Source organism: Euphorbia lathyris, chromosome 10 (assembly GCF_963576675.1).
Source record: "Euphorbia lathyris chromosome 10, ddEupLath1.1, whole genome shotgun sequence".
In the NCBI taxonomy this organism is placed as follows: domain Eukaryota; kingdom Viridiplantae; phylum Streptophyta; class Magnoliopsida; order Malpighiales; family Euphorbiaceae; genus Euphorbia; species Euphorbia lathyris.
In genome coordinates, this window is record NC_088919.1 from 41,112,575 (window position 1) to 41,139,704 (window position 27,130).

Sequence of the window (27,130 nt, forward strand, 5' to 3'; positions counted from 1 at the left end):
TTTAGGCCCGAGCCCGACTATATTAGTGTGGGTTTGGGCTGGGCTTGGACTTATTAGATTTGATCACAAGCCCGACAGGCCCGTCCCGGCCCATGCCGAGGTCTAATCCTATATAAATATAACTCGAATAAACATGTCTGTTCACGAATAAACACGACTATTCATGAACAGACACGACTGCTCATGAACGAAGAAGACTATTCATGAAGGGAGGTGTCTATTGGAATTTACACTAATTTCATTTATATATAAAATTTCCAACAATCCCCCATATGAATAAAAGTGAAAGGAAAAATAATTCGATATGTTGACAACTTTTTAAAGGCAATATCTACCTAGGATAGGTAGGTAACAACCCTTAAACCTTCCCTTCCTATTAGTCTCATTTGAAGCGGCCCCACTTCACTTCCACATACGTGATTTATTTGCTCAGAAGGTGTTCGCTATGATTATTTTGTTTTTTACAATATATCATTAAAAACATAACTTAACATTTTTTTTCCGATTTTATATTATTGTTTACATTACATGAATGGACTTGGGTTTAGCCCTCATAATGACCACACAAGGTTTATGCAAGTAAGTTGTTTCTTTGAATCTAGATCTTAGACTCTCCAATCAACAAGGTATATAGTTTTCCCTCACATAAAGCTTTAGTTGGTATTTAAACTCTATTTTACTAAATTGTATGCAATCTTTTTATCAGTAAAAAAATATAAATCCTCTTTTGAGTATTAGGGTTCATCCCTTTATCAATTGATTTAGCTTGAAAATTTTGAGGGTTTCATAACTCCTTCAGATTTAGTTTAAGAATCTCTTTATTAATTACAATTCAAATTATCATTACAAACCCGATGCGGATCAATTTCACCCTGGAATAGGGTTGGTTTACCTGAAGTTTTTGATGGACTTTATAAGTTTACAAGTGTTTATACTTAAGAGATAAAGTCTGAAAATAAATGGAGTGAAATATGATCCATTTAATAATCGGTGGCAATAGTTAAAAGATAAGTAGAAAGCTGAAATGGCTTAGACATCATTACCATATGATCAGACCCCATGATTTCTATAACCTCACTTGGTGGATTGTTGTGTATCATCCAAAGTTGAAAATCTCTTTTAGATACCTCATCTTTTTCTGATATTATGAAAACCCTTTCTACCGATCCATATTTTTCATTTGTTACCATAATCTCCTTTTCCTCTTCTTCTATATCAAACAAACGTAATGGTCTAACTAATGCCCAATCCTGCGTAATAACCCATAACTTTTACAATATGATAAAGATAATCAATAAAAGTACAAAAAATCAAAAATCAAAATTAAGGTTTTAATGTTTTAAATTTACAAAAATACAGTAATTATTTTTTACACCAAGTGACTGCAAAAGTAAACAGCAAGAGGGAAAAATATCCAAAAATAGAAAAATAAGAAAAAAACTTAAAAATTGATGTATTTTATAATATTTATTTAAAAAACCTGGAGAAAATTTACCTCAAATGGGCTGAAGTTGTACACTATGGATGATAAGTATAATGGGCCAAAGATTAGTGAAGGGGAAAATTACACAGAAATTCATCTTTTAAAAATTATTTACAACTATATCAAGTCATAATTTTGGATTATATCAAACTAGTAAAATAGTACTTTTAATATATTTTAACGATTAGAATTTATAAATTAGAAGTCTAGAATATAACGGCTGTCAAGTAAGGAACCTGTTCTACTGAATGACTATATACAAATAAAACAAAAAAAAAAAAACATTTGGAAATGATTAAATTAGGAGGTGTTTGGTTGCTACTTTTCATACTCATATTTGTTTTGAGGATTTAAAGTGAAATTCCTTACCATTCGAACCCTCATTGGCGAACTTTAAATTTCATTATTATCATTAAAATTTTGCTTCGGTTATAATAAAGTCACAAAGATCGATTCAATGTCTATGTAACGTCAGAAAAATGACATGACGATTCGCAAGTTAATTTTATAATTTATGGAATTAGGTAGGTAACTTTATTATGTTTAAAGTTTAATGACTATATTGTGACAATGACCAAACCAGAGTTAGCCCCGGTTATAGCTTAAAGATTAGGTATTTTACATAAAAATCATAAATGATAATAATATTTTAGCTTTAATCAAATTGATAATTTTTATTTATACTATATCATATAAGTTCATTTTTATTTTAGAAATGTCATAAAGTAAAAGGTAACTACCATCTTTTAACCTTCTTGAAAATAATTAATTATTAATAAATTTTTTAATGATAAAATTCAAAATAAAATTTAACATAATTATAAATTTTTAATAAAATGTTGAATCTGCTGGTGAAATCGGATAATCTTGAAGCAGTTAAGATTATCTCTGACAAGAAAACCTTATGTTTGAGTAACCTTAATTTGGTAAGAGGAATCAAAAGGTTACGTTCTTCCTTTGATTCCATCAACTTTGAGCATGTCTTTAGGGAGCAGAACAGGGTTGCTGACCGCCTGGCTGCTGAGGAGCAGGTGAGGATGCTGGGAGTCACTACCTTTTCGTCGCCTCCAGATTTCCTTTTATCCTTACTTTCTGAGGATCGGGTTGGGGTTAGTTTTCCCAGACTAATCCCGGATTAGTGGTGTGGTTTTTTGTTTTTTTTCTTTCCTTTGTCTACCAAAAAAAATAAATTTTTAATAAAATGTGATTTTCTCTCTAATTTCCTCTTAAAAGATTCTTATCCACAAGTCCATGCTCTAAATAATTGTCCAAAAAGCTTTATTCTATTTGAGGGTCTTTATCAACACATATTATAATTTCTAATCTCTACTTCAGTACTATTAATTATTAATCTAAATTCCATTAAATCATATAAAAAAAATGGAGGAGAAAGAATGGGGGAATCACCTCTTTGCTGAGGGCAGAAAGGTTGAGTTCAGGGCCAGGCATTAAGGCAGCGACGAAAACAGCGACGGATATCTTGTCAGGAAAAGTTTCCATGGCCTGAGTAATGGCCAACCCACCTAAGCTATGACCAACAACTATGACTTTCTCTTTTTGGTAAACATGCCATGAATTCCATCAACGGCCGGTGATAATCGGAAATTGATCGGAGTCTTCGGGGTTGCTGTAAATCAATACCAGAAGCAGCTAAATCTATTGCTGTTACGTTGTGACCTGATGATTTTAAAAGAGCTACAATTTTATACCATGACCAAGCACCATGGCAGGATCCATGTACTAGAACAAACTGCTTTTTTGGGGGACTATCTGAGGAGCAGATGGAGACGCCATTGAAGATAAGTAGAAGGGAGGAGATAAGGAAGGAAACTGAGATTGTTTTCTTCAACATATGTTCATCCATTTCTATGTAGTCTCTACTCTTAATTTGATCAACAAACTAAATATGACTTTTCCACTTAGCAACCAACATAGATATTCTAATATGAACCCGAACAAGCAGTGGACCATCCATTTAGATAATGTCACATCAACAGTTAAAATAAGGTGGCATCATATGAGTGGAATAACCATAGTGTGCATCCTCGCTAGAGAACATTTGTTCTCCATCTCACTCTTTTATATGAGCAATATAATTTATCAACGGTAACGAGGGTTGGTCCGAGTGGTTTGTCCTGTGGGTAGACCTACCCTTACCTAAACCTTACTTAAACTTTAACTTGTTTCTCTTAGAGGCTCCAACTTCGGAAGCAATTCGGAAATCAGTTTTCAGGATGGAGAGAGATAGCGCTCCTGGCTCCGATGGTTTTGGTATTTTCTATCATGCCTTTTGAGATATACTTTTATATTGACATGTCCATGGGCCGGGCCGGGCCTGACGGGCTTTTGTGTAAAAGTGCTCGTCTCAAGCCCAGCCCAACCCAGTATTAATTTAGACGGGTTCGGGCTTTAGAATCAAATCCCAAGCCCAACCCATATAAGCCCATCTAAAAAAATATACATAATTTTTAATTATAAAAAATCAAATTTATACTTAAAATAAATATTTAATTATAAATATGTAAATTTCTTAATTAATATTAATAAGACGGGCCGGACTGGGCCGTCCCATGATATTTTCATATGTCCCAAGTCCGCCCAAAAAATAAACGGGTTTTAGCCGGACTGGCCTAAGAGTAAATTTCATTGTCCAAGCCCAGCCCAAGGGACACGGGTCTAGACGGGCCGGACGGGTATCCAGAACCCGTGGACAGGTCTACTTTTATACAATAGTATCCTTACTATTCATATTTATCATTTCTTAAGAAAATACTTACTTAAACGTTAGAGGGTTTTTGGCCACCACCCCTCTATTTGTTTCGCAATTGAAGTCAAATCTTCCTTGAAAAAACACATTCAATCAAATAAAATTTCTACAAAGTTATTATTAGTGCGATGAGTGTGAATTTAAAAAACCGTCACTAGTTCATTACGTCTATGGCTACCAAAACTATCGCGGGTACAAAAACTACCAGTTTTCCTCACACTAGCAGAACATCTAATCATTCATGTCATGGGTTATTAACTCCTGAATTCTATACATGATAATTACGGTAACTATTATCTTCAAAAAGAGTTGCCTGATCTTTATCATCAGGGAAATGTGAAGAAGAAGGATTCTCCACATTAATTAAAATCATATATATTAATATATGATTTGGCCAAAAAGACACAATCCCTCACCTATATGTTAAATAGTAATAAAATCTACTTTTGGCTGTATTTTATCTCTTTAATTTATCTGATTCTGGTTTGGAGGTTAGGTAAAGTACTTATGCCATGACCAACATAATTAAATTAAATTAAGCACCATGTTGAAAAATAATTACAAGATGCCATTTACAATAGCTAAAAACAAAATAAGAAGATAGGGCTGATATTTGCTTTTTCTAATCTGCAATTTGTGCTAGCTAGCTGCTAAAAGATTAATATAAGATTGTAAGCTGCTTGGTTGCGTGTGAGGATGTTTCGAAAAATGCCGAAAATTCTACGAGAACTATGAGCGAGGCTTAATTTTCTTTTTTTATGTAAAAACACTAACAAAAATATCAATTTAACACACAAAAATCACAATAAACACCGCCAATGAATCCTAAATCGGTTACTGATGCTACCTAACTAAGATAGTAAGTCTATTGTACTTCATTTTGATCTTTATTTCAACATTACACAACTTATTTTTATCCACACGTTTTGTCTTGCTTGGAAATTACTTGCAACATGAAGTTAATTATTAGCATGAATTGTGAATCTTGAAGTGATAAATTTGGAGATTTTCAACATCAAGTTTCATGAAGTTGCTTCGCCTTCGATTCAACATAAATTTTCCCCAGCTATAAGCCTTATATTTGGGAGGGTTTTTGTCATCAATAAGTTCCTCCAAAGGCTGTACCATAGTGTAGTGTGATGGATTGAAGAAAAATGGAATTGAATATCTTTCTTTCTCACCATTCAACTTCACCCTATGCTCCACGCTCTCATATCTATCATTGCTCCATACCTGCATTCACAAACATTTGAGAACAATTCACAGTTGATTCCAAAAGCGGATGCATGGGGGACTTGAGACGCTAGCCCATCCGATAATATCGGAACCACCCCATAGACACTAGTACAGAAATGACTTATAGTCACAGTCATTTATCATCGGTTATACGAATGTGGCCAAAGGGAAACGACGCTAATGCTTGGCGTCGATCGTCTAACCGACGCCAATATAAGAGTTTACAACCGACGCTAAAGGGGGTCATTAGAATCTGTTGTTGGAACAATCAACTCCAATGCCTTTTTAGCATCAGTTTTTGCAAACAACTGACGCTAAAGGAGGTCATTAGGGTCAGTTGTTGTCAACAATCGACTTTAATACCTAGTCATTAGGGAAGAGCCGAATCTAATGACCTTTAGCTACGTCTCGATTTCATTGGTGAGATAATTAATTACTTGAAATATAAGAGAAAGGGTACCTGAACAACATCACCAACATTGATTATATAAGAATTAGGAATTGGATTAACCAAAATCCATTCTCCATCAAATTTGCGTTTGACTTGGAGTCCACCAACATGGTCTTGAGCAAGTATGGTTAAGGCTCCACCGTCCTTGTGTCGACCCACGCCAAGTGCTAGCTCAGGAACAGGGCATGCTGGATAATGGTTCAGTCTAATCCTGCTGGTTTGGTCTTTAAAGAAACCATGAAACCTATCTGCCTGCAGTCCTAGACTTCTTGCAACCAGCACCAACAATGTGTAACCTAGCCTTTCCATCTCTTTACCATATTCTTCACACACTTCCCTATAAATGTCCAAGTAAACATATGAGATTTTTCTATTATAAATTTAAGGATAATGTGCAAAAATACCGTCAGGAGCAATTTTATCCCTAACATCTAAAATGGTGCAATTTTACCCGTAATGTTGGCAGGAAAGAGTAATTTTGAAATATTTTCCTAGTTATTCAGCACTAGTTATATAAAGTTATTATGCACTAGTTATATAAAATGACGTACATGTAAAGCTAAAATTTGTAATTGAGAATACAACTTGTTGTATTATTTCTCAAATTGACCTAATTTGCGGATAAAATTGCTCTTGATTGCCAACTTTAGGAATAAAATTACACTATTTTAGACGTTAGAAGTAAAGTTGCTCCTAACCATCAATTTTACTGTGACAGGAACCAATCATAGTCCTTCCACTTGGATGACCTCACATCATTCCAACTATTAATTTGACATTATCTGAATGGGGGATCATTGCTGTCCGGATCCACCGTAAAATTTCTCCATAAAATTTTGTAATAATTCCTATAAAAAAATGAAATAATGACAAAATAAAACATGTTTTCACTAGGGATGTAAACGGGGCGGGGCGGGGCGGGACGGGTGGGGAATGCATTTCCCATCCCTGTCTCCGACTAGTCGGAGATTCTCTATCCCCACGAGTTATACGGGGATAGATTTGTCCCCATCTCTGTCCCGCAGAAAATCTCCATCCCCGTAGGGATCCCCTATTCTCGTTTATAGATGTTCCAAAACCTATTTCTTTATTCCCCGTTCCTCACAAGGAATCACCGTTTATCTTTAAAAAAATAATAAAGCCTAAAACTTTTAAGACGCAGTAGCTAATGATACCAAGCATTAAAAATCATTCTCAACTTTTTCAAACCATAAAAAATTGAAAATTGAAAACAGTCATTCACCTAATTAAAAAAGATCCCTACCGGAGATTAACGGGGGACGGGGATACTTTTCCACATCCCCACCATGAGGGACAAAACTATCCCCATCCCCGTCCCATGGGATCCTTATCAGGGATTCCCCGTCCCTATCAGGTTGGGTCACCAATGGAGACGGGGAATCCCCATCCCATTTACATCCTAGTTTTCACCTAAATTACCTTAGCTGAGGAGGGTACTGTGGCCACTGATTGTACCACTGGGTGACCTCAGTGTCATGAGGGAGATGGGAAGAAGGGACAAGCATCGGATCCTCCACAAAAACATCAAAAACCTCTTTCCAATCTCTAACATTCTTAGTATGCTCACTGTCATAATAACCCACTGCTCTCTTTTCATCTCTTCTAACCTTGTTTTTCTCCTCTAATGGCTGCCTAAAAAATTCTATGGATGCATTTAAAAAAGTGTCTCTCTTTTCAAGGGGGACTCCATGGTTGATGACCTGAAAGAAACCCCAATCCCTGCAAGCATCTCCAACTTTCTTCACAATATCATTGCTTAAATCAGAGAGATCAATCAAGGGTATTCCTTGGGTTTCTGTGTTGATTTGGAGTTTTGGCCTGTGCTCTTCAGCTTGTATGAAGGCTGGATCTACCTCTCCCATGGTGATTTGATTGTGTTGGTGTTTTAAATTATAGATGAAAAAGTTTGAGGTTTAATGGAGTGTAATTGAATGTACCAAGTCAGGATTTGTTTTCATATTAACTAACTTACTAGACATTATGACTTGTGACGTATATGGTTACATGGAAAAGTTGTCCCCATATGAAGGTGTCTACATACAGTTTGATAGTCTTAATACATTGAGTTTATGATCATTTATTTATTTGTTTAGAGTAAATCCTTCAACTTTAATTTTTAAAGTTAATTTTTCACACATATTAAGTGATTAACGATTTCGTCAGCTAAACCGTTAGTGAAAAACCTAGATGAAAAATAAAGATTAAATGGCTAAAAGCCCAATATGGGTGAAAAATAAAAATCAAATGGCTTAATCAAGAGAGTTATAAAGATATTTTTTTTAAAGGTAAGAGAGTTATAAAGATTATGAACTTGATTTTTGCTATAATAATTAATAAACAAAAGAATGAATTAAAGAAATTTAATTTATTATAAGGTAACTTTATATGAGATCAGTTAGTGGTCACTTTTATGTATTAGTTTGGAAGTGAAAATCTAAATTTAATTAATTAAGCTGATATTGTATAAGTTAGTGAAAAAAAACAATACAAAGATTGGAAAATGTTTTTATGTATTATTATTAACTATGGATATTTATACAAGAAGTAAAAAGCCAAACAAATAAATGTTAATAAATTTACACATATTGACTATTTACATCTATTCATACTGTAACATTCTCTTCAAGTTGGAATATAGATATTTATAATTCTCAACTTGTTACATATATAGCTTACCTGTTATTAATGGGTTCAAACTATCCCATGGTCTTGAGATAGCTCTTGAGAAAACCTATGGTGTCGTATCTGTTACACGTTTGAGCCTTTTTCTTTATGGTCTAGAAAAGAATGTGATGTTAGTCACTGAATCTATGCAGAAAATTAAGATCATTGTGGATGACCTTGCCGAATCAGGTAATCCTTTTCTAATGCATCTTCTACCCGTTTTTCTCTTTAAAAATCTTAGATCAGAATATCATAATATGATTCCAAGGACTAATAACTCAAAAGGGCTCCAACATTGATTACTATGATCTTCGAGATCGTCTGATCTCCAATGAGAGATTGCTTCAAACTGCACAAGGTGCATAACTTTCACCTGTTATTACATGTAATAATATAAGTATGGGTCTTCTAGGTATGAGTTTGCTAGGTATGAGTCTTCTCACCTTCTATGTATATATATGTGTGTATTTGTAACAATTTAAAACATATCAATGTAGCATATTACTCTACGTGGTATTCCATGGATTTCTCTATATTTTCATGGTCTGTTATATGGTATCAGAGCCTAAAGTCTAAGGTTTCTGAATTCTTTTTTCTGGGTAGTATTTCCAGAGTTGTGTTTGTGCAAGTGTTCAATATTTTCTGGGTAGTATTTTCCAGGGTTCAATATTTTCTGGGTAGTATTTCCCAGGGTTCCATTTCTGTCAAGAGATTGGGTCTCTTAAATACTCACTGTTGGGACGTCATTCTATCTCACCACCCCTCTGGTTCATCCTCTCCGCCTCTGATCGACGTTTCCTCACATTCCGGCCACCCTGTGTCGTCGTCACTATAAGAAAATTCCTCCTTACATGGTATCAGAACCTTGTTTCGGCTTCTATCTTGGGTTTCTGGATTAAGATTCCAGAATTTGTTTTCTGCCTTGTGAGCAGAATTTTTGGGTTTGTAATTTTGGGCTGTTTCTTTCAGCATTACTGTAATCTGCCTTGTGAGCAGACTGTTTGGACCTAGTGTTCCAAGTCTCACATTGTCTCACTGCCCCTCCCATGAGCTTCCTCTTCCGCTTACCGATCTGCAAATTCCGGTAACAAATCTCCCAGCGTGTGGCAGCACATCTGTGCAACTTGGATTATTGTTTGGATTCTTTGTGTGGGTTGGCAGTGATTATTGCGTTCTTGGCCTCTCCTTCTGTTATCTGTTTAATATGTTTTTGAGTTGTATTATTTGTGGGTAAACTACACCAATGGTACCTGAACTTTATATAGTTTACACTTTGGTACCTAGATTACATTTTGTCCCAAAAATATACCTGAAGTAACGATGATCGGATAATTTAGTATATTTTTACCGGTTATGATCGGTCAATGTGAGTTTCATGAGTTAATTACATTAATGGTACCTGAACTTTACCATAATTCACACTTCGGTACCTCGATTTAATTTTATCCTAAGAACATAACACAAGTAAAGGTGACTGAAAGGTTTAGTTCATTTGATCGGTTAGTGACCGGATAATATGAACTAAACATTGAGACTCACCATACACTCAATTAACATAAAATTATAATATTGTCATTTATGAGCTAAATGACAGTATTATAATTTTATGTTAATTAAGTGTATGATTGGTCTCAATTTTTAATTTAAAATGGTCAAACTTGGGTTGATCAATCACTGATCGGTCAAATATACTAAAATATCGAGTCATCTTTACTTGAACTGTATTTTTTGGACAAAATAAAATCTAGGTACCAAAATATGAATTCAAGTAAAGTTCAGGTACCATCAGTGTAATTTACTCGTCAAAATCGCATTGACCGGCCATTAACCGTTAAAATATACTTAATTGTCCGGTCATCGTTACTTCGGGTATATTTTTGAGACAAAATGTAATTTAGGTACCAAAGTGTGAATTAGGATAAAGTTCAGGTACCATTGGTGTAATTTACTCTATTATTTGTAGTGTTTCTGAATTGTATTGTTTTTGAGTTGTATTGTCTTTAAAACTGCTATTTGTATTTGTAGCAAGCTGGGCATGACTAAAATTCATGCTCCAACTTGAGGGGGAGTGTAATAATATAAGTTTGGGTCTTCTAGGTATGGGTCTCCTCTCCTTCTATGTATATATATATGTGTGTATGTGTAACAATTTAAAACATATCAATGTAGCGTCTTACTCTACATGGTATCCCATGGATTTCTCTGTATTTTCATGGTCTGTTACATTACAGAAGCTCATATCTCCACTATTAGTTAGACAAAACAACATCAACAGGAGAAGCATAAGAAAAGAAGGAAGTGCTTTAAGTGTCCCGATGTCAACCACTAGGTTGGCAAATGAAAAAAAGCTGAATATAGGTAGTATCACTAGATGCAATGTCATGGACCGCAACCACAGGCATACATGGCCTGGCAGCAACAATAGAATCTGAATCCTTTCACTGGGCTGAACCAACCTTGGTACCCTAACACAAGTACCACACACCACAGGCATACATGGTCTGGCAGCAACAATAGAATCTGAATCCTTTCACTGGGTTGAACCAACCTTGGTACCCTGACACAGGTACCACACACCACATGCATACATGGCCTAGCAGCAACAACAGAATCTGAATCCTTTCACTGGGCTGAACCAACCCTGGTACCTTGACACGGGTACCACACACCACATGACAGCAGACCCAAATCAGCTTCGATAAATGTATCCCTATCAGGGTTATGATCTGGTTCAGTTCAATGATGGTCAAGATTTGAAAATCTCTCATATTGGCCAAACTATAATTCATAATCTTAAAATATATGATGCATTGTTCCTAAATTAACTAAGTCTTTATTATCAATCCAAACATTCACTAAAGACAACTCGTGTTATTTTGAAATTTGGCCTAATCATTTTTTTGTTAAGGATCAGGTGTCTAGGGTAATCTTGTTATGCAGACCGGGTAGGGATGTGTTGTACATACTTCCAACCACATTGAAGCAGACACTTGTTGGTGAAAAGGTATCATTTGAAAGGTGGCATGTGTGTTTGGGTCATTGTTAGGATCGTACCATCAGCTCCATTGTCAAACAGAACAATCTTCCATCTTCAGCATCAATACAAAACTGTCTTCATTGTCTTTTAAGAAAACTAGCTAAGTCTTCTTTGCCTTCAATTAATCGTTCTAGCACTTTTATTTTTTAACATTTGTATTCTGATGTTTGGGGCCCTGTCCCGGTTTTATCTCAATTTGGACACCGCTATTTTATGGTCATTATTGATGAAGATTCTCATTTTGGTTGGGTATTTTGTCTTAAGAACAATAGTAATGTTGCTTCCATTTTTTGTGAATTTTTATGTCATGATTCGTTCTCAGGTTAATGCCAAAGTTAAAAGTCTTTATTTCAATTTTGGGAGGTGACTGCCAAAAATTAATACATTTTCTAAAAAGTCAAGGTATTCTCCACAAACTTGTTTGTCCTCATACACATGCCCAAAATGGAATAGCTGAACGAAAGATAAGACATTTAGTTGAGATACATTGTTAATTTTATCAATACATCTCCCTTTTTCAAATTATACAACAAACCTCCATATTATCTTTCACTTCGTGTCCTTGGGTGTGGTGTTTATCCGTATCTACGTCCTTATAACAAGCAAAAGTATGACTTTCGATCAAAATTATGTGTTTACTTCGATCCATCCTCCAATCATGTTGACGATATATGTCTTGATTATGACACGAGGCGCGTATACATCACCAAATTTGTTGAATTTCCGGAAACGGTTTTCCCGGTGGCATCCAATTCTCATATGGCTACTGTTGTCCCATCCACTTCTAGCAGCATGTCTACGACAGCACTGGGTCGTTTAGTTTGGACAGTCTGCGATGTCCTGCAACAGCAGACAACAGTCCATCTCCGACTTCGTTGGAAGGTACGTATTGAAGTTGTCAGTGTTTGTTCGTCTGTTCTGTATTGATGCTAAAGATGGAAGACTATTCTGTTTGACAACGGAGCTGACGACGCGATCTTGATAATGACCTAGACGTGCATGGTATCTTAGAGATAATTAGGAGGTAATTATCTCCAACAGTCTAGATACCTTTGATGCTTGTAGGGATCATGCATACATTCTCATGGCAGCTTATATTTAACTAATCACTTTGCCTTTATGAAATGAAGATTAAGAAGGGGTGTCAATTGTAGACTACAACCCAAGGAATGAAATTGAAGTGTCAAATTTTATGACTAGTGTTGGGGATGAGAAAGTTAAAAATTGAGAGAAAAAGAGGGGGGCGTTTGGTTCGGGGTCTTTCGGAATGGAAATGGGAAATGAGAGGGTTTCATTCCCTTTGTTCTTGTTTGTTAAACAAAAAAAACTCATTCCCATTACCCATTTTAGATTATGGGATTACCCCACTTTAGGTTAACCCATTACCTCAAGTCTTGTAGGGAATTGGATTCTCTTAACCCATTACCTCAAGTCTTGTAGGGAATTGGATTCTCTTTCCCAATTTTTTTGTTCTTTTTATTTTATCGAACCACAAATCTCTGAAATTTATGAAATTCCAGAATTTCTGAATTTTTTTGAAATTCCAGAATTTTCAAAAAGTCTAAAATTTTTGGAATTTTTAAAATTTCAGAATTTTTGGAATTTCAGAATTTTTAAAATTTCAGAATTTTCGAAATTCCAGAATTTTTGAACTTCCAAAATTTCTAGAATTTCAGAATATCTAGAATTTCAACATTTCTGAAATTCCAGAATTTTTAAAATTTCAAAAATTCTAGATTCTGGAATTTCAGAATTTCCAAAATTCTAGATTCTGGAATTTCAGAATTTCCAAAATTCTAGAATTTCCAGATTCTGGCATTTCAGAATTTCAAAAATTTTGAAATTCCAGAATTTTCGGATTCTGGAATTTCTAGATTCTGGAATTTTAAAATTTCTAAAATTCCAGAATTTCAAAATTTTTAAATTCAAGTTCCAAAATTTCCAGAATTTAATAATTTTTGAAGTTCCACAATTTTTTGAAATTCTAAAAATCTGAAAGTTCAAAAATTCCAGAGGTCTGAAATTGCATTCCCTTTCCTAAACATATCCAAACACATAGGAGAATTAATGCTTATTCGTTTCCTTTCCTTTAGTTTCCCTTTCTTGATTCATTTTCCCTTACCCCTTGTGAACCAAACGCCCCCTAAAATATCATTGGATAGATGAAAGGGGCAAAAGCTAGTTAAACAATATTACACAATCTTGAAAATCAAAGTCCATATTTGATACAGCAAATTCCATTTTATTTGTATACACATATGACATCTTTTCTGAGTATTTCTATCATCCTTATTTGTCAATTTAGTTGCAATACAAAGTCAATTATGGATTTTAAAGTGATAAATTTGGAGATTTTCAACATCAAGCTTCTTGAAGTTGCTATACCTTCTATTCACCATAAATTTACCCCAGTTATAAGCCTTATATTTAGGAGGGTTTTTGTCATTAACCAATTCCTCCAAAGGCTGCACCATAGTGTAGTGTGACGGGTCGAAGAAAAATGGAATCGAAAATCTTTCTTTCTCACTATTCAACTTCACCCTATGCTCCACGCTCTCATATCTATCATTGCTCCATACCTGCATCTCAAAAATCGGAGAATAATTAAATCCACAATGGTTCATTAATAAAAGTTCACTGGTCAACTTGAAAATACAAGAGAAATAAACGGGTACCTGAAGAGCGTCACCAACATTAATAATATAAGAATTAGGAATTAGATTAACCAAAATCCATTCGCCATCAGATTTGCGTTTGACTTGGAGTCCACCAACATGGTCTTGAGCAAGTATGGTTAAGGCTCCACCGTCCTTGTGTCGACCCACGCCGAGTGCTAGCTCAGGGACAGGGCATGGTGCATAGTGGTTCAGTCTAATCCTGCTGGTTTGGTGTTTGAAAAAACCATGAAACCTGTCTGCCCTCAGTCCTAGACTTTTTGCAACCAGCTCCAGTAATGTGTAACCTAGCCTTTCCATTTCTTTACCATATTCTTCACAAACTTCCCTATTCATACATTAATTACATTATAAACCAAGAAATGTAAACGCCCTCTTTGGTGAAGAGTTTTGAGGCACTTTAAAGGTTTTAACTAGTTAAACCAAGTGGTGTTGAATAAAAAGATGTTTAAAAAAGATTATTGGATCCAAAAAACTGATTTTAGGAGTTTTTTCAATTTTTGAATGATATTTTTATCCCGAGTTACTAATCATTTCTTTATTTGTTATTTTACATAAACAACTATTAACAATCACCTAAGTTCTGATAACTGAATCATTACTGAATGGCTTAAATAACTGAATCATTACTGAATGATTCAATGTGTGTGAAAATTAAAGCTCGGAAGCTTATTATAAAAAATAAATGATGAGTACCTTAGTTGAGGAGGGTGTTGTGGCCACTGATTGTACCACTGGGTGACCTCTGTATCATGAGGGAGATGGGAAGAGGGGGCAAGCATTGGATTCTCCACATAAACATCAAAAACTTCTTTCCAATCTCTAACATTCTTAGTATGCTCACTATCATAATAACCAACACCTCTCTTCTCATCTCTCCTAACCTTATTTTTCTCCTCTAATGCCTGCCCAAAAAATTCTCTGGATGCATTGAAAAAAGTGTCTCTCTTTTCAAGGGGAACCCCATGGTTGATTACTTGAAAGAAACCCCAATCCCTGCAAGCATCTCCAACCTTATTCACAATATCATTGCTTAAATCAGAGAGATCAATCAAGGGTATTCCTTGAGCTCCTGTGGCTTGGAGTTTTGGCCTATGCTCCTCATCTTGTATAAAGGCTGGATCCACCACCTCTCCCATGGTGACTTGAAATTGGGGTGGTTTAGATTAAAGAAGTTTGAGGTTTTATGCAGTGTAATTGCATGAACCCAGTCAGGATTTGGTTTCATATTAGGATTTGGCTTAAGTTTCTGGACTAACTTATACATTATCGCTTCTGACGTTTATGCTTACATGGTAAAGATTGTCGACATATGAAGGTCTCTGTCTACATATATTTAATCTTTTTTCCCTTTCCATGATCGTCCCAATCAAATCTTTTTTCCCTTTCCATGTCGACATATGAAGGTCTAAGTTGTCATAAACTGGTTAGGACTAAAAATTTAAGCCGAAAGTTAAGATGGTTTAATAGTTAAGGTGGTAAAGATTGAGCTCTTTTAAATTAAGTTCTTGAACTTTAATTTTTAGACGCATTAAGTTTTTTATTTACGGCTCTATTAGCTAAGCCGTAAATAAAGAGCTTAATATGTATGAAAATTAAGATCAGACACATTTAAAAACAGGTATTACGGGCTTAAGTATGATTTTTCACAGCTTTGGATGGAACACTTCGAACTCTTCTCATCCAAACAGTCGGGGCGCTTCTCACCCAAACGTTCGGGACGCTTCAAACTCATCTCATCAAAATGGTCGAAGTGACTCGAATGATGCTTGCCAAAGCAGTCGGAAGCCCCACTCCCTACCTGGGAGAACCCGATCCAACAAGTCATTAATTACTCGCCGATCTAGGAAAAAGGGATTTCTTGACAAGACAATTAGGCTGTGGGTCCAACTATCAAGGTTAAAAACCAAGCAAGGTCCAATCCGTAAGATCAAGTCAGACCTTTCTTTGGGACCCGACTGGTAGGGTAATTTAAGCCCAAAAACATTACTTACGAACTTTAGGAAGAAGGATCAAAGTCTATATAAAGGACACATGTAACTGATGAAAATGATTTTTCTCTTTTTACATTATCTCTCTAAGTATTCTGACTTGATCGTCGGAGCATACATATAAACTATTTCAGACAAAGGACATCTGACTCTAATGAACTCATAATTGTTCGGTATATATATATATAGCATTTTTCCCTTATAAAGCCATTTATATAGTAAACTGATGATGTTATCTGTTCATTTATATATCACTTCAAAACAAATTTTATTAGGTTGATAATTTGTCACGTAATTGGATTTCATAACTAAATTTGTTAAATCTATTGATAAGAACCATAAAGCATGGTCAAGCAAGAATGTATACTTGGATAGAACATATAATTCCATTATTCTTATGTACACATATAAAATAATCCGGACCGGGTAAATTGAAAAAGATTTAATAGATCCATTACAGTCTGAATGGCCCAATTCATCAAAGCCCTCATTCCTTTAGTAAATATTCCAAAGCTCTAAAGGGCAAGAAGGTCTTTTAACGATACCAATATATACATATATAAGAAGATATAAATTTTGGCTCCGAAAATTTCTACAATAAACTGGAACCAGTACTGATCCTCTCCATTCAGATAATGTCATGTGAGTTACATTGCTGATGTGACATCATTTGAGTGGAGGAACCAGTACTGATTCCGATCCACAATAGAATTTCTCAACTCATTACATTATTTATTATTTCACTCTATACTTTCTCTCTCTCTCTCTTTATCTCACTGTGTACACATAAATGTTACCTTAAGCACAGAAGATACTTTCTCTCTCTCTTTATCTCACTGTGTACACATAAATGTTACCTTAAGCACAGAAGATACAAACAACGTTATGAAATATGGATGGATAATTTCATTTGTCAGCTAAGTTCGGATATTTTGAAGTGAGAAATCTGGATATTGTCAACATCAAGCTTCTTGAAATTACTAAGTTTTCTTGTGGCCAGAAAGTTTCCCCAATTATAAGGCTTATACTTGGCAGGGTTATGTTCATCTGTCATTTCCTCCAAGGGCTGCACCATTGTGTAGTGTGATGGGTTGAAGAAAAATGGAACTGAAAATCTTTCCTTCTCACCATTCACCTTCACTCTGTGTTCCACACTTTCATATCTCTCATTGCTCCATACCTACATTCACAAAAATAATTACCTGATTTCATGTTCATTGTTCAAACAATCTCAGTTTTTACTTTAACAATCTTATATTTTATGATATTGTGCAAAACCAATCGTACATGTAGCAGAATCATAGCCCTCATATTAGAGGCCACATATAACGAATAAAGGCCTTCGGATCAGTGACAGACTTCCACGGAATGTTTCACCTATGAGGGAAATCCGTGCAGTTAGATCAAGGAGTCCACATCACGAAAGGGCTTCTCCTAGGATTAGAAGTCTAACAGGAAGAGGAGGAATCCTAACACCTAAAGAATTTCTAGTAGACAAAGGAGTCGGCCTAACCTTATATATGTATAGACAGTGATAGCCACTTCCTGCATTACATTAACTATTATCTCACAACTAGTTCATTCTCTTCAACTCTACACATCGGAGCGGATTTGACAGATTCCGGCCCCTCTCTAACTATTATTCTGTTTTAGAGGTTGATAAAGAGAAGACTTGGTGAGACGTTCGGACAATCAATCAAGGTTCAGACACATGATTATCATTTCACAAAAGTTCAATATTGATTTGCTATTAAACAGTGCCGATGAAAAAGAGTAACAGTACGTTACATCGAATACCCTAACCACTGTCATCTTTAGATGTGGCATTAACTATACGCTGCCAAGGTCAGGATGCGTGATAGATAATAATAAAAGCTATTCTGATATGAAATCTTACCTGAATAATGTCACCAACATTGATAATATAAGAATTAGGAATTGGGTTAACTAAAACCCAAACACCATCAGATTTACGTTTAACTTGGAGTCCACCCACATCGTCTTGGGCAAGAATAGTTAAGGCTCCAGCATCTTTATGTCTACCAACGCCAAGAGCCAGCTGAGGAACAGGGCATGCTGGATAGTGATTCAGCCTTATAAATGAAGTTTGATCTTTAAAAAACCCATGAAACCTCTCTGCCTTCACTCCTAAACTCTTTGCTATCACCTCCATCAATAAGTAGCCCAATCTCTCCATTTCCTTACCATATTCTTCACAATCTTCCCTGTCATTTATCACACTTTCTAATTAGATTGTAATTCACACCAAAACCTCGTATAGATTATTGGTAAATTACTTGGTGTACACCATTTTGTACTTTTCCACGTTACAAGTAAAAGTGTACAACATGATTTTACAAGTGTACAACATCTCCCACGAGAGTGTACAACCAGTAATTACGACCGGTCAACGTGAAGATAATGTCATGTCAGCAATTTGACCTTTCTAAAAGTCAAAATTGTTGATTGTTGATGTGTCATAGAGAGGTCAAATTGATGACGTGATGCATTGACTTTGCTTTAACTGATCATAATTACCGGCTGTACATTTTAGTAGGAAGTCATTAGGGATGTAAACAGAGCGAGATGGGGAATGCATTTTCCATCCACATCCCCCTCCCTCCGAGTTAGAGGGGAATAGATTTATCCCCATCCCCGTTTCATGGGGAATCTCCGTCCCCACGGGGATCCCCATTCCCCATTACGGATATTCCAAAACCTATTTCTCCATTCTCCGTTTCCCCGCAAGAAATAATCACAGTTTATGTTTAAAAAAATTAATAAAGTCTGCAACTTTTAGCCTTTGGTTGGGAGTTTGGAGATTAATGGAGGTGAGAGTTAAATGTGGTAATGGAAAGGGAAGGGAAGTGATGGAATGGAAAGTTAAAAATTAACCTTGTTTGGGAGTTTATAGGATGTAAATGAGGTTAAATGTTTAACCTTGTTTGGGAGTTTAAATTTGGAGGGGAAGGAATGTTAAATTTACTCACCAGAGACAAAAAAAAAAATTTAAAAAAGTTTACGTTACTCATACCCTCAATTTGGAGGTTAGAGTTTGGAGGTTAGATAAAAAAGTAAAGATTTAACCCCATTAACCTTCATTTACTCCAAAAAAATAACTCCCAAACAAGGTTAACTTAATACTTAACCTTCCATTACTCCCATTAACCTCCTTCCAAACAAAGGCTCAAGAAACAGTAGCTAATGATATCAAGTATCAAGAATCATTTTTAAATTTTCCAAACTACAAAAAAAAATTAAAAATTAAAAACAATCAATTTAAATCATCCAAAAAAATCAATTGTCATTGAGAATAGTCTGTATTCCCAATAGGGATTAACGGAGATACCCACGGGACGGAGTATCTTTTCTCATTCCCACCCTCGGAGACAACACTATCTCTATCCCCGTTCCATAGAGATCCTTATTGCAGATTCTCCGTCCCTATCAGAACAGGTTACCAATAGAGATGAGGAATCGTCGCCTCTATTTGAGTCACTAAAAGGTTGTATAGTTTTAAGTAAAAAAAATGAAAGTTGTACCCTGAAATAAGATAATGGTTGTACACATCTAAAATTTACGGGTAGATTATACACAAAATACCTTAATTGAGGAGGGTAAGGAGGCCATTGATTATACACTTGATGTGAAGAAGGGAAAAGAGTTGGAATCTCCATAGTAAAATCAAAAACTTCTTTCCAATCTCTAACATTCTTAGTATGCTCAGTGTCATAATAACCCATTACTTCCTTCTCACTTCTCCTAACTTTGTTTTTGTCCTCCAATTTCTGCCCAAAAAACTCCCTTGATGCTTTGAATATTTGGTCTCTTTTTTCCAAGGGAACACCATGGTTGATGACCTGGAAGAAACCCCAATCCCTGCAAGCATCTCCAACTTTCTTCACAATATCGTTGCTTAAATCAGAGAGATCAATCAAGGGTATTCCTTGGGCTTCTGTGCTTTCCAGTTTTGGCCTGTGCTCTTCTGCTTGTATGAAGGCTGGATCTACCTCCCCCATGGTGATGTTGCTGATTTTGTGGTTTTAATTATGGGTTTTCTTTTCATATGAAAATGTTGGTGTTTTAATGTAGTGTAACTGAATGAACCTAGTCAAGATGTTGATTCATATTAGGACTTATTATGACTAAGTTTAAAAGACATTATCATTTTGATCGACATGTCACATGTATGATGATGACATTTGTGCGTACATGACAAAGGTTGTCGTTATATGCATATTTTTAGGGAAAATTACAAAACTAGGTCAAATTGGAGATCCATTTACATATTTAACCCATTTACTCAACCTACTACATATCTAGACTGATTTTGTGTGACTTTCCCATAATACCCCTAACCTTCCCACTTCCCACCACTCGCAAACGGCCGCTCCCCTATCTCCTTGGTTACGCGAAAACATGGCTCATGCATTAATGATTTCAAGACTTTTGATCTTCCTTCTTCCTTTAAATTGCACGAAATCTGCACCATTTCGTCAAAATCACAATGAATTTCTCTTTTTCCCCTCTTCATCTCTTGATTCTGCAACTTCCTAAACCTAGAAAACGAATCCATGGTTTTTCATCTTCATGTTCGTTGCTTGGTTTCTTTCTTCTTGTTACCATAAAAAAAAAATGGTTTTTCTACAATATTTGCTTCGTTCTTTCCATGTTATCATATTGTTATTGTCGCTTTTGGGGGTGAAAGGGGCGAAAAATGTAAGTATCTATTGTTTTTTCTGCATTTTTTCATGAATTCACTTTGCAGACGATGGTTTCGCGAAGCCTTGCGAAGAGAAAGAGCCTGAAAGTGACGATCTACTTCGTTAATCGATGATTTCGCGAAGATATGCGAAGAGAAAGAGTCTGAAACGTATGGATCTACCTCGCGAATCGATGCTTTCGCGAAGTCTGCGAATAGATCCTCACGTTTCAGACCTCGCAGACTTCGCGAAAGCATCGATATGCGACGTAGATAGTCACGTTTTAGACCTCGCAGACTTCGCGAAACAATCGATTAGCGAAGTAAAATCACCTCTTTCCCTGCACATTTACATTCGCATGCTTCGCTAATCTTCATTTCGCGAAGCCAAAATCGTCTTTTTCCCTGCCTAACACGATTAATTTTTTCTGAATGTGGTTGAATACGTAACATCCTTTTCTGGAAGGCGACGTACTGGGCTGCAGGGGAGATGATTTTCCTTCCTGTATAAGGATTAACTTCCCTCAAGATTGACACATTCACTCCTAAAATGGTTGGTTAGGAGAGATTGTGTCAATCTTGGGGTGCACCATGGGATACGTCCATCCCATGGTGCCAATCTTCAAAGTGAACCTAACTAATCCGGTACCAATTTTAAATCGGATGAGTAATCTTGGTGTGCACCGTGGGACACGTCCATCCCAAAAGGTCTGGAAGTCCAGACCTTCTGGGATGAGAAATGGAAGTCCAGACCTTTTGGAATGGATGTGTCTCATGGTGCACACCAAGATTACTCATCCGCTTCAAAATTGGTAACGGATTAGTTAGGTTTACTTTGAAGTGATTTGTTAGGAGTTTATTGTGGCAATCTTGTTGTAAATTTTGATAATGTTATGGTTTGAATGTTGTTATTGTGGCAATCTTGTTGTAAATTTTGATAATGTTATGATTTTAATGTTAGAATCTGTTGTTGTTTGCCATTTTTTGTTATATACCACTTCGCGAATTAGCTTCAAAACATATCCAGCCTTCGCATATGCGAACTAAATTCATCAAGCAAAACAAACTTCAGCTTCGCAGGCTTCGCATATGCGAACTAAATTCATTAAGTAAATCCAAACATTAGCTTCGCAGGCTTCGCATATGGTCGAATCTGCGAAGTCAGACGGGAGGGAGACAGACGCGCGTAAATATTGAGGGTATTATGGGAAAGTCACATAAAATCAGTCTAAATATGTAGTAGGATGAGTAAATGGATTAAATATGTAAATGGCCTCCAATTTGACCCAGTTTTGTAATTTTCCCTACTTTTTAATCCTCCATCTTATGCGGAACGGACATGGAGGTAGATGTGAAAAAAGTATACACGATCCGATTATACGATATGAAATCGATATATAATTTTAGTGTTTGGGTTTATTTTAATAGATAATATGTCATTTTTGGGTTGATTTTTGGGTTGGGTTAAGGTTGATATGCTAATCCGAAAACGACACGAAATGACACAAATATTTAAAATTATTGTTATATTTTCTCATGATTTTATGTCACTTTATTAATAAAGATAATAAAATTATAATTATTATTTGCAAATATGATTTGAAGCTCTTAAACTGTTATAAACACATTACATGACTCTCTAACATTATTTTAGCGAATTTTTCGATGGTTGGTGTTAACATACTAATCTAAAAATGACGTAAAGTATTTAAAAATAATATCGTATTTTCTTATATTTTAAAAATTATTATTAATATATATGCATAACAAAAATTACATTTAACATGTCAACACGAAATGGGCATTAACCTGAACAGTTTAACACGATTGTGATACGAAAGTTTTTGGATTAGCTTTGAGCTTATGCTTTTTAACATAAATCCGAAAATAATACGACACGAATACGACCTGAACACGATAATTGTCAGGTCTATTTAGAGGGGCCAGAACCACCCCTATCAAGGATGATTTCGGCCCCCTACTGCTCGTCTCTACTAGGAATGGTTTTAGTCCATGATTAATTAGTTTATTGAGTTTGTATTTAATTACAAAATCTATTTCAATTAATATATTATATGGATACATTTTTTTTTAAGTTTGTTTGAAACATCTAACTTAATTTTAGGAAATTTTATAGTGGTAGGATGAATTAGTTTTGAAGCACATATATAATAACATGTATGTATGCAAGAGAAAATTATACGCATGGATGATGTAAAATTGACACTCCAACAAACCAATATTGTATTGGCCACGGTTTGTCGCTATCTGCTCCTCTATTTATCCTTAAAGAAAGTGATGATAATTGGATTTTGATTGAGAACAAATTGGTGAAACTTACACATAATGCATTATGAGGTTAAAGATGAATGAACCTGCTCTGTATTTTGGTTCATGTTAAGACCTCAACTCAATCGCTATTTCAAGACTCACAATAAAGTTATTTATAGAATTTGTTATAAATATTATTAATTTTTATTTGATAATTCCTTTTTATTTTTAACCTTTTAATATAAAGTATATGAAATTAAATACATATGGGCCAATGATGGTTGGTCCGAGTAGTAAGACATTGAACTTCTACTTGACAGATTTGAGGTTCGACTGTAAATTCCACTGTATGGAGCTAAAAACGCATTTTCATCACTATTATAATTTAAATTTATTTTATTTTAATTTTAATCGTCACTATTTTCATCAACTTTCATAATGTGTACATTATTATAATTACCAACACCAACAGAGAGAAATCAACAAGCAGAAGTTTTTGTTGTTAAATAAAAACAGGCATTAGAAGGTGGAAAAGCACATTATGAACATAGTTGTAGTGGAAACAGAGTTAATCTGATTCCTTAAAATGATCGATTTGAACATTTTCCACTTGTTGTTTCTTATAATCGCTGCGATTTCTGGATGCGAAAAATTTGCCCCAATTGAATTCCTTGTATTTTGGAGGGTTTTCCTCACTCAAAAGCTCTTCCAGTGGCTTTATTTGCACATAATGCGATGGAAAAAAGAAAAATGGCATTGAAAATCTTTCCTTCTCTGAATTCACCACCACCCTGTGCTCTGCACTCCAGTATAGGTCATTGCTCCATACCTATATATTCCATCATTAGATTATGACAATTTAGAAAAATGAAGACTTACTACTAGGACTACTGTAAATGAGCTGAGTCGCTGCATTCTGTTGACCGTATTCGGCTCAATTTATAAACCAGCTGAGTTTAAGTACAGAAAAACTCGGCTCGGAAGCTCGCAAACAGACAAGTTCAATTATAATATTTATGAACACGCTCGTTAGTAAGCTTGGTAAGATTTTCTTTTTTGAGATAGTATTTCTAAATAGGGAAAATCTAAACAACGTAATTTTGTATAAATTTTAATTTGGTAGGTTTCAATACTATATATTTTAGTGTTAAAAAAATTTCAAATTAACATAATTAATGAGTTGTTCGCGACTGAAGTTTATGAACAAAATTAACAAGCTGCTCGAAAGCAACTCATGAATAGGATATTGAGTTCAAGCTTGTTAATTTTCTGATGAGCCGAGTTTGAACAGACCAAAGTTCGGCTCGGCTCGATTCCCTGCTTACTACATTTCTAACGTATTTGTAAAGAAAAATCAATTGTTTTTCTATACTTTGAAACCGTCATATTTAGTAGGTAAGGAACTAAAGGAGATTTTGGAAAGATAGTCAATAAATCACTTCAAGCAAGTTTAATAAGAAATAAGCAAGACTTTCTCGTTTGACTATTACAAAGTATAGAGATGTATTAAGCTAGTCAAACCAGGTAATCTATAAAATGTGGAGAAATACCTGCATACAGTTACCAATATTGATGATGAAAGCATCCGGGATAGGTTTAACCGGAATCCATTGACCATCGGACCTCCGGGCGATTTCGAGTCCACCAACATTATCTTGAGCAAGAACAGTCAAAGCACCACCATCTTTGTGTCTGCCTACACCAAGAGCTAGGTGAGGAGCTGGACATGGAGGATAGTAATTAAGTCTGGAAAAGCTTATTTGATCCTTGAAACTCCCTTCTAATCTTTCACCTTCTAATCCTAGGCTCATACATATCAATTCCAACAGCTTGAATGCCAACTTTTCCACTTGCTTTGTATATTCTTCGCATACTTCCCTGTTCAAGAAGCACAGGTATACATCTAAACTCTATCATGCGCTGCAATCAACACTATATAAAAAAAAAATGATGGTAGACATTGTAGATCTGTTTATGGAGCGGGTCGGTTCGGATCATGCCCGGTGGATTTGTTTAAAAATGTTCAGTCCAAATTCGGTGCAGCTTGTTACAAATTTAGTCGGACTCGAATTGAACTCGGTTAAAAATAAAATCTCAAACTCAGTCCATATAAACTCATTTAAAAAAGAATATATAGATTTTTAATAGTAAAAAATTAATATTTAATATATAAATTAATATTAATATGTCGGGTCAGGTTATTTTTTAAAATCTCAAACCACCCGAAGATACTTTAGCAAAGTTGGACTTAAGATCAATTTTCTTTATCTAAGCCTAATCTAAAGGAAACAAAGCTGGGCGGCAAGTATATGGACTCATGAACAAGTCTAATAAATAGTAGAAATGTTCATGAGTCGGACTAGCTTGGGTCCACTGTGCTTTTGCTATAAAATGTTTAGCTAACCCAATCCGCTATTACTTTAAACAAGTTCGGACTTTAAAATCAAATCTCAAATTGAGCTCAAATAAACCAACCTACCAAATATATATAATTTTTAATTTTAAAATAAATATATAAATTTAATAATTACTATTATTCCGAACTGGATGAGTTCGTGTTATTTTATAAATCCCTAGCCTTTTCTAAAAAATAGTCAGACTTTAACGCTTCTTTCTGAGCCTAAGTCATTTTTCCATGTCCAAATTCGGCCCATTGAATGCGGGACTGGACAAGCTGAACGTTACTTAGATCCGTAAACAAGTTTAATAGTGTGTTGCTACCCCATACCCCTCCTTCAACTCTAGCTTTAATTTATGCTATTTGGACTTAAATTTGCTTCATAAATTACTTCAAATTAAAAAATTAAAGTATTTCAAAAAAAAAATTAAAAAATTAAAGTATAAAATTCATTTTTTACATTAATTTATATCTACAAATCTTAAAAAACTTTAAAACCTTATTCGGAAAGAAAAAGAAAATACCTGAATTGCGAAGGAAATTGAGGCCATTGATTAGTCAAAGTCCGGAGCTGATGATCATCAGGATCATCCGTTGCAGGAATCAGAGTCGGATCCAAAGCTAAATAATCGAAAACCTCTTTCCAATCCCTAACATTTTTAGTGTGCTCACTATCATAAAAACCCATAGGATCAACTTCGCTTCTCTGAACTTTCCGTTTCTGATCCAGAGGTTGATCGAAGAACTGTTTGGCTACTCTCTCCATGTTTTGTCGAAGCTCAGTTGAAACTCCATGATTAATCACTTGGAAAAACCCATACTTCTGGCATGCTTTTCTGATCATGAAAACTACTTGTGCGGTTTCCGACGAGAGATCGATCACCGGGATTTCTTCTTTGATATCCATGGATTTGAGTTCAGGCCTCTGATCCGGTACTTGAATAAAAGATGGATCGACCTCTCCCATATTTGAGATTTCCAGTATGCTCACCACAGCAAGTTATTGAAATAATTTAAAATTGAATAGAGTAAAACATATATCAAATCCCAATTTCACAGGTAGAAAAAATGCAAATTGGGTTTGAAAAAATGAGGCCACGGTTGATTTTTTGGTAGGTAAGTGGACCTTACTTCATGGAAGCTTCTTTCTTGTTTCATTCAAATTTACCTCAAATATGAAATACACCATTAAAAAAGTACTAATATGAGAATAAAAGGGATAATAAGTTCTAAAAAAAAAAAGGAGGATAATAAGTTTTTAATTTGCAGGACAATTAAAAAAAATAGAATAAAATATTATATATTCCAAAAAAAGAAGTGACACTTTAATCTAAATATAAAGTCACATCTAAAATCTTATACAAAGATTTAATATTGTAATAGGAATCTTAAACTTAATGGAGAAAATTCAAATTTGTTTCAAAAGTGCAAATT

General features: G+C 35.1%; 3 protein-coding genes and 1 pseudogene across 3 annotated transcripts; all 4 read right to left on the minus strand.

The window, feature by feature from the left end:
* Positions 1–806: 806 nt before the first annotated feature.
* On the minus strand, positions 807–3,352 carry LOC136209547 (methyl jasmonate esterase 1-like; annotated as a pseudogene).
* Positions 3,353–4,763: 1,411 nt separating this feature from the next.
* Positions 4,764–15,499, minus strand: LOC136208096 (uncharacterized). The gene is made up of 6 exons (XM_065998931.1): positions 15,031–15,499; positions 14,335–14,662; positions 13,981–14,238; positions 7,378–7,871; positions 5,947–6,274; positions 4,764–5,483 (listed from the first exon to the last, which is right to left on the minus strand). The coding sequence occupies exons 1-6, from the start codon at positions 15,471–15,473 to the stop codon at positions 5,217–5,219; spliced, it is 2,118 nt and encodes a 705-aa protein (XP_065855003.1). The 5' UTR covers positions 15,474–15,499; the 3' UTR covers positions 4,764–5,216.
* A 1,234-nt stretch (positions 15,500–16,733) lies between these two features.
* LOC136209621 (jasmonate-induced oxygenase 2-like) lies at positions 16,734–20,429 on the minus strand. Its single transcript, XM_066001141.1, has 3 exons — positions 19,929–20,429; positions 18,223–18,550; positions 16,734–17,505 (listed from the first exon to the last, which is right to left on the minus strand). The coding sequence occupies exons 1-3, from the start codon at positions 20,342–20,344 to the stop codon at positions 17,239–17,241; spliced, it is 1,011 nt and encodes a 336-aa protein (XP_065857213.1). The 5' UTR covers positions 20,345–20,429; the 3' UTR covers positions 16,734–17,238.
* Positions 20,430–23,676: 3,247 nt separating this feature from the next.
* Positions 23,677–26,857, minus strand: LOC136209348 (protein LATERAL BRANCHING OXIDOREDUCTASE 1-like). The gene is made up of 3 exons (XM_066000792.1): positions 26,221–26,857; positions 24,849–25,176; positions 23,677–24,127 (listed from the first exon to the last, which is right to left on the minus strand). Exons 1-3 carry the CDS (start codon positions 26,661–26,663, stop codon positions 23,867–23,869), a joined length of 1,032 nt encoding a protein of 343 aa, XP_065856864.1. The 5' UTR covers positions 26,664–26,857; the 3' UTR covers positions 23,677–23,866.
* Positions 26,858–27,130: the final 273 nt, after the last annotated feature.

Bases quoted from the DNA above. Each gene is read 5' to 3' on its own strand.
- LOC136209348 (XM_066000792.1), bottom strand. From the start codon at position 26,663: ATGGGAGAGGTCGATCCATCTTTTATTCAAGTACCGGATCAGAGGCCT. The intron at 25,177-26,220 runs GTATTTTCTTTT...CTTCTTGAACAG, and splicing joins CAATTTCCTTCGCAATTCAG to GGAAGTATGCGAAGAATATA. The intron at 24,128-24,848 runs GTATTTCTCCAC...TGGAATATATAG, and splicing joins ATATTGGTAACTGTATGCAG to GTATGGAGCAATGACCTATA.
- LOC136208096 (XM_065998931.1), bottom strand. From the start codon at position 15,473: ATGGGAGAGGTGGTGGATCCAGCCTTTATACAAGATGAGGAGCATAGG. The intron at 14,663-15,030 runs GTACTCATCATT...ATGTATGAATAG, and splicing joins CAACACCCTCCTCAACTAAG to GGAAGTTTGTGAAGAATATG. The intron at 5,484-5,946 runs GTACCCTTTCTC...TTGTGAATGCAG, and splicing joins ATGTTGGTGATGTTGTTCAG to GTATGGAGCAATGATAGATA.
- LOC136209621 (XM_066001141.1), bottom strand. From the start codon at position 20,344: ATGGGGGAGGTAGATCCAGCCTTCATACAAGCAGAAGAGCACAGGCCA. The intron at 18,551-19,928 runs GTATTTTGTGTA...GATAAATGACAG, and splicing joins CCTTACCCTCCTCAATTAAG to GGAAGATTGTGAAGAATATG. The intron at 17,506-18,222 runs GTAAGATTTCAT...TTGTGAATGTAG, and splicing joins ATGTTGGTGACATTATTCAG to GTATGGAGCAATGAGAGATA.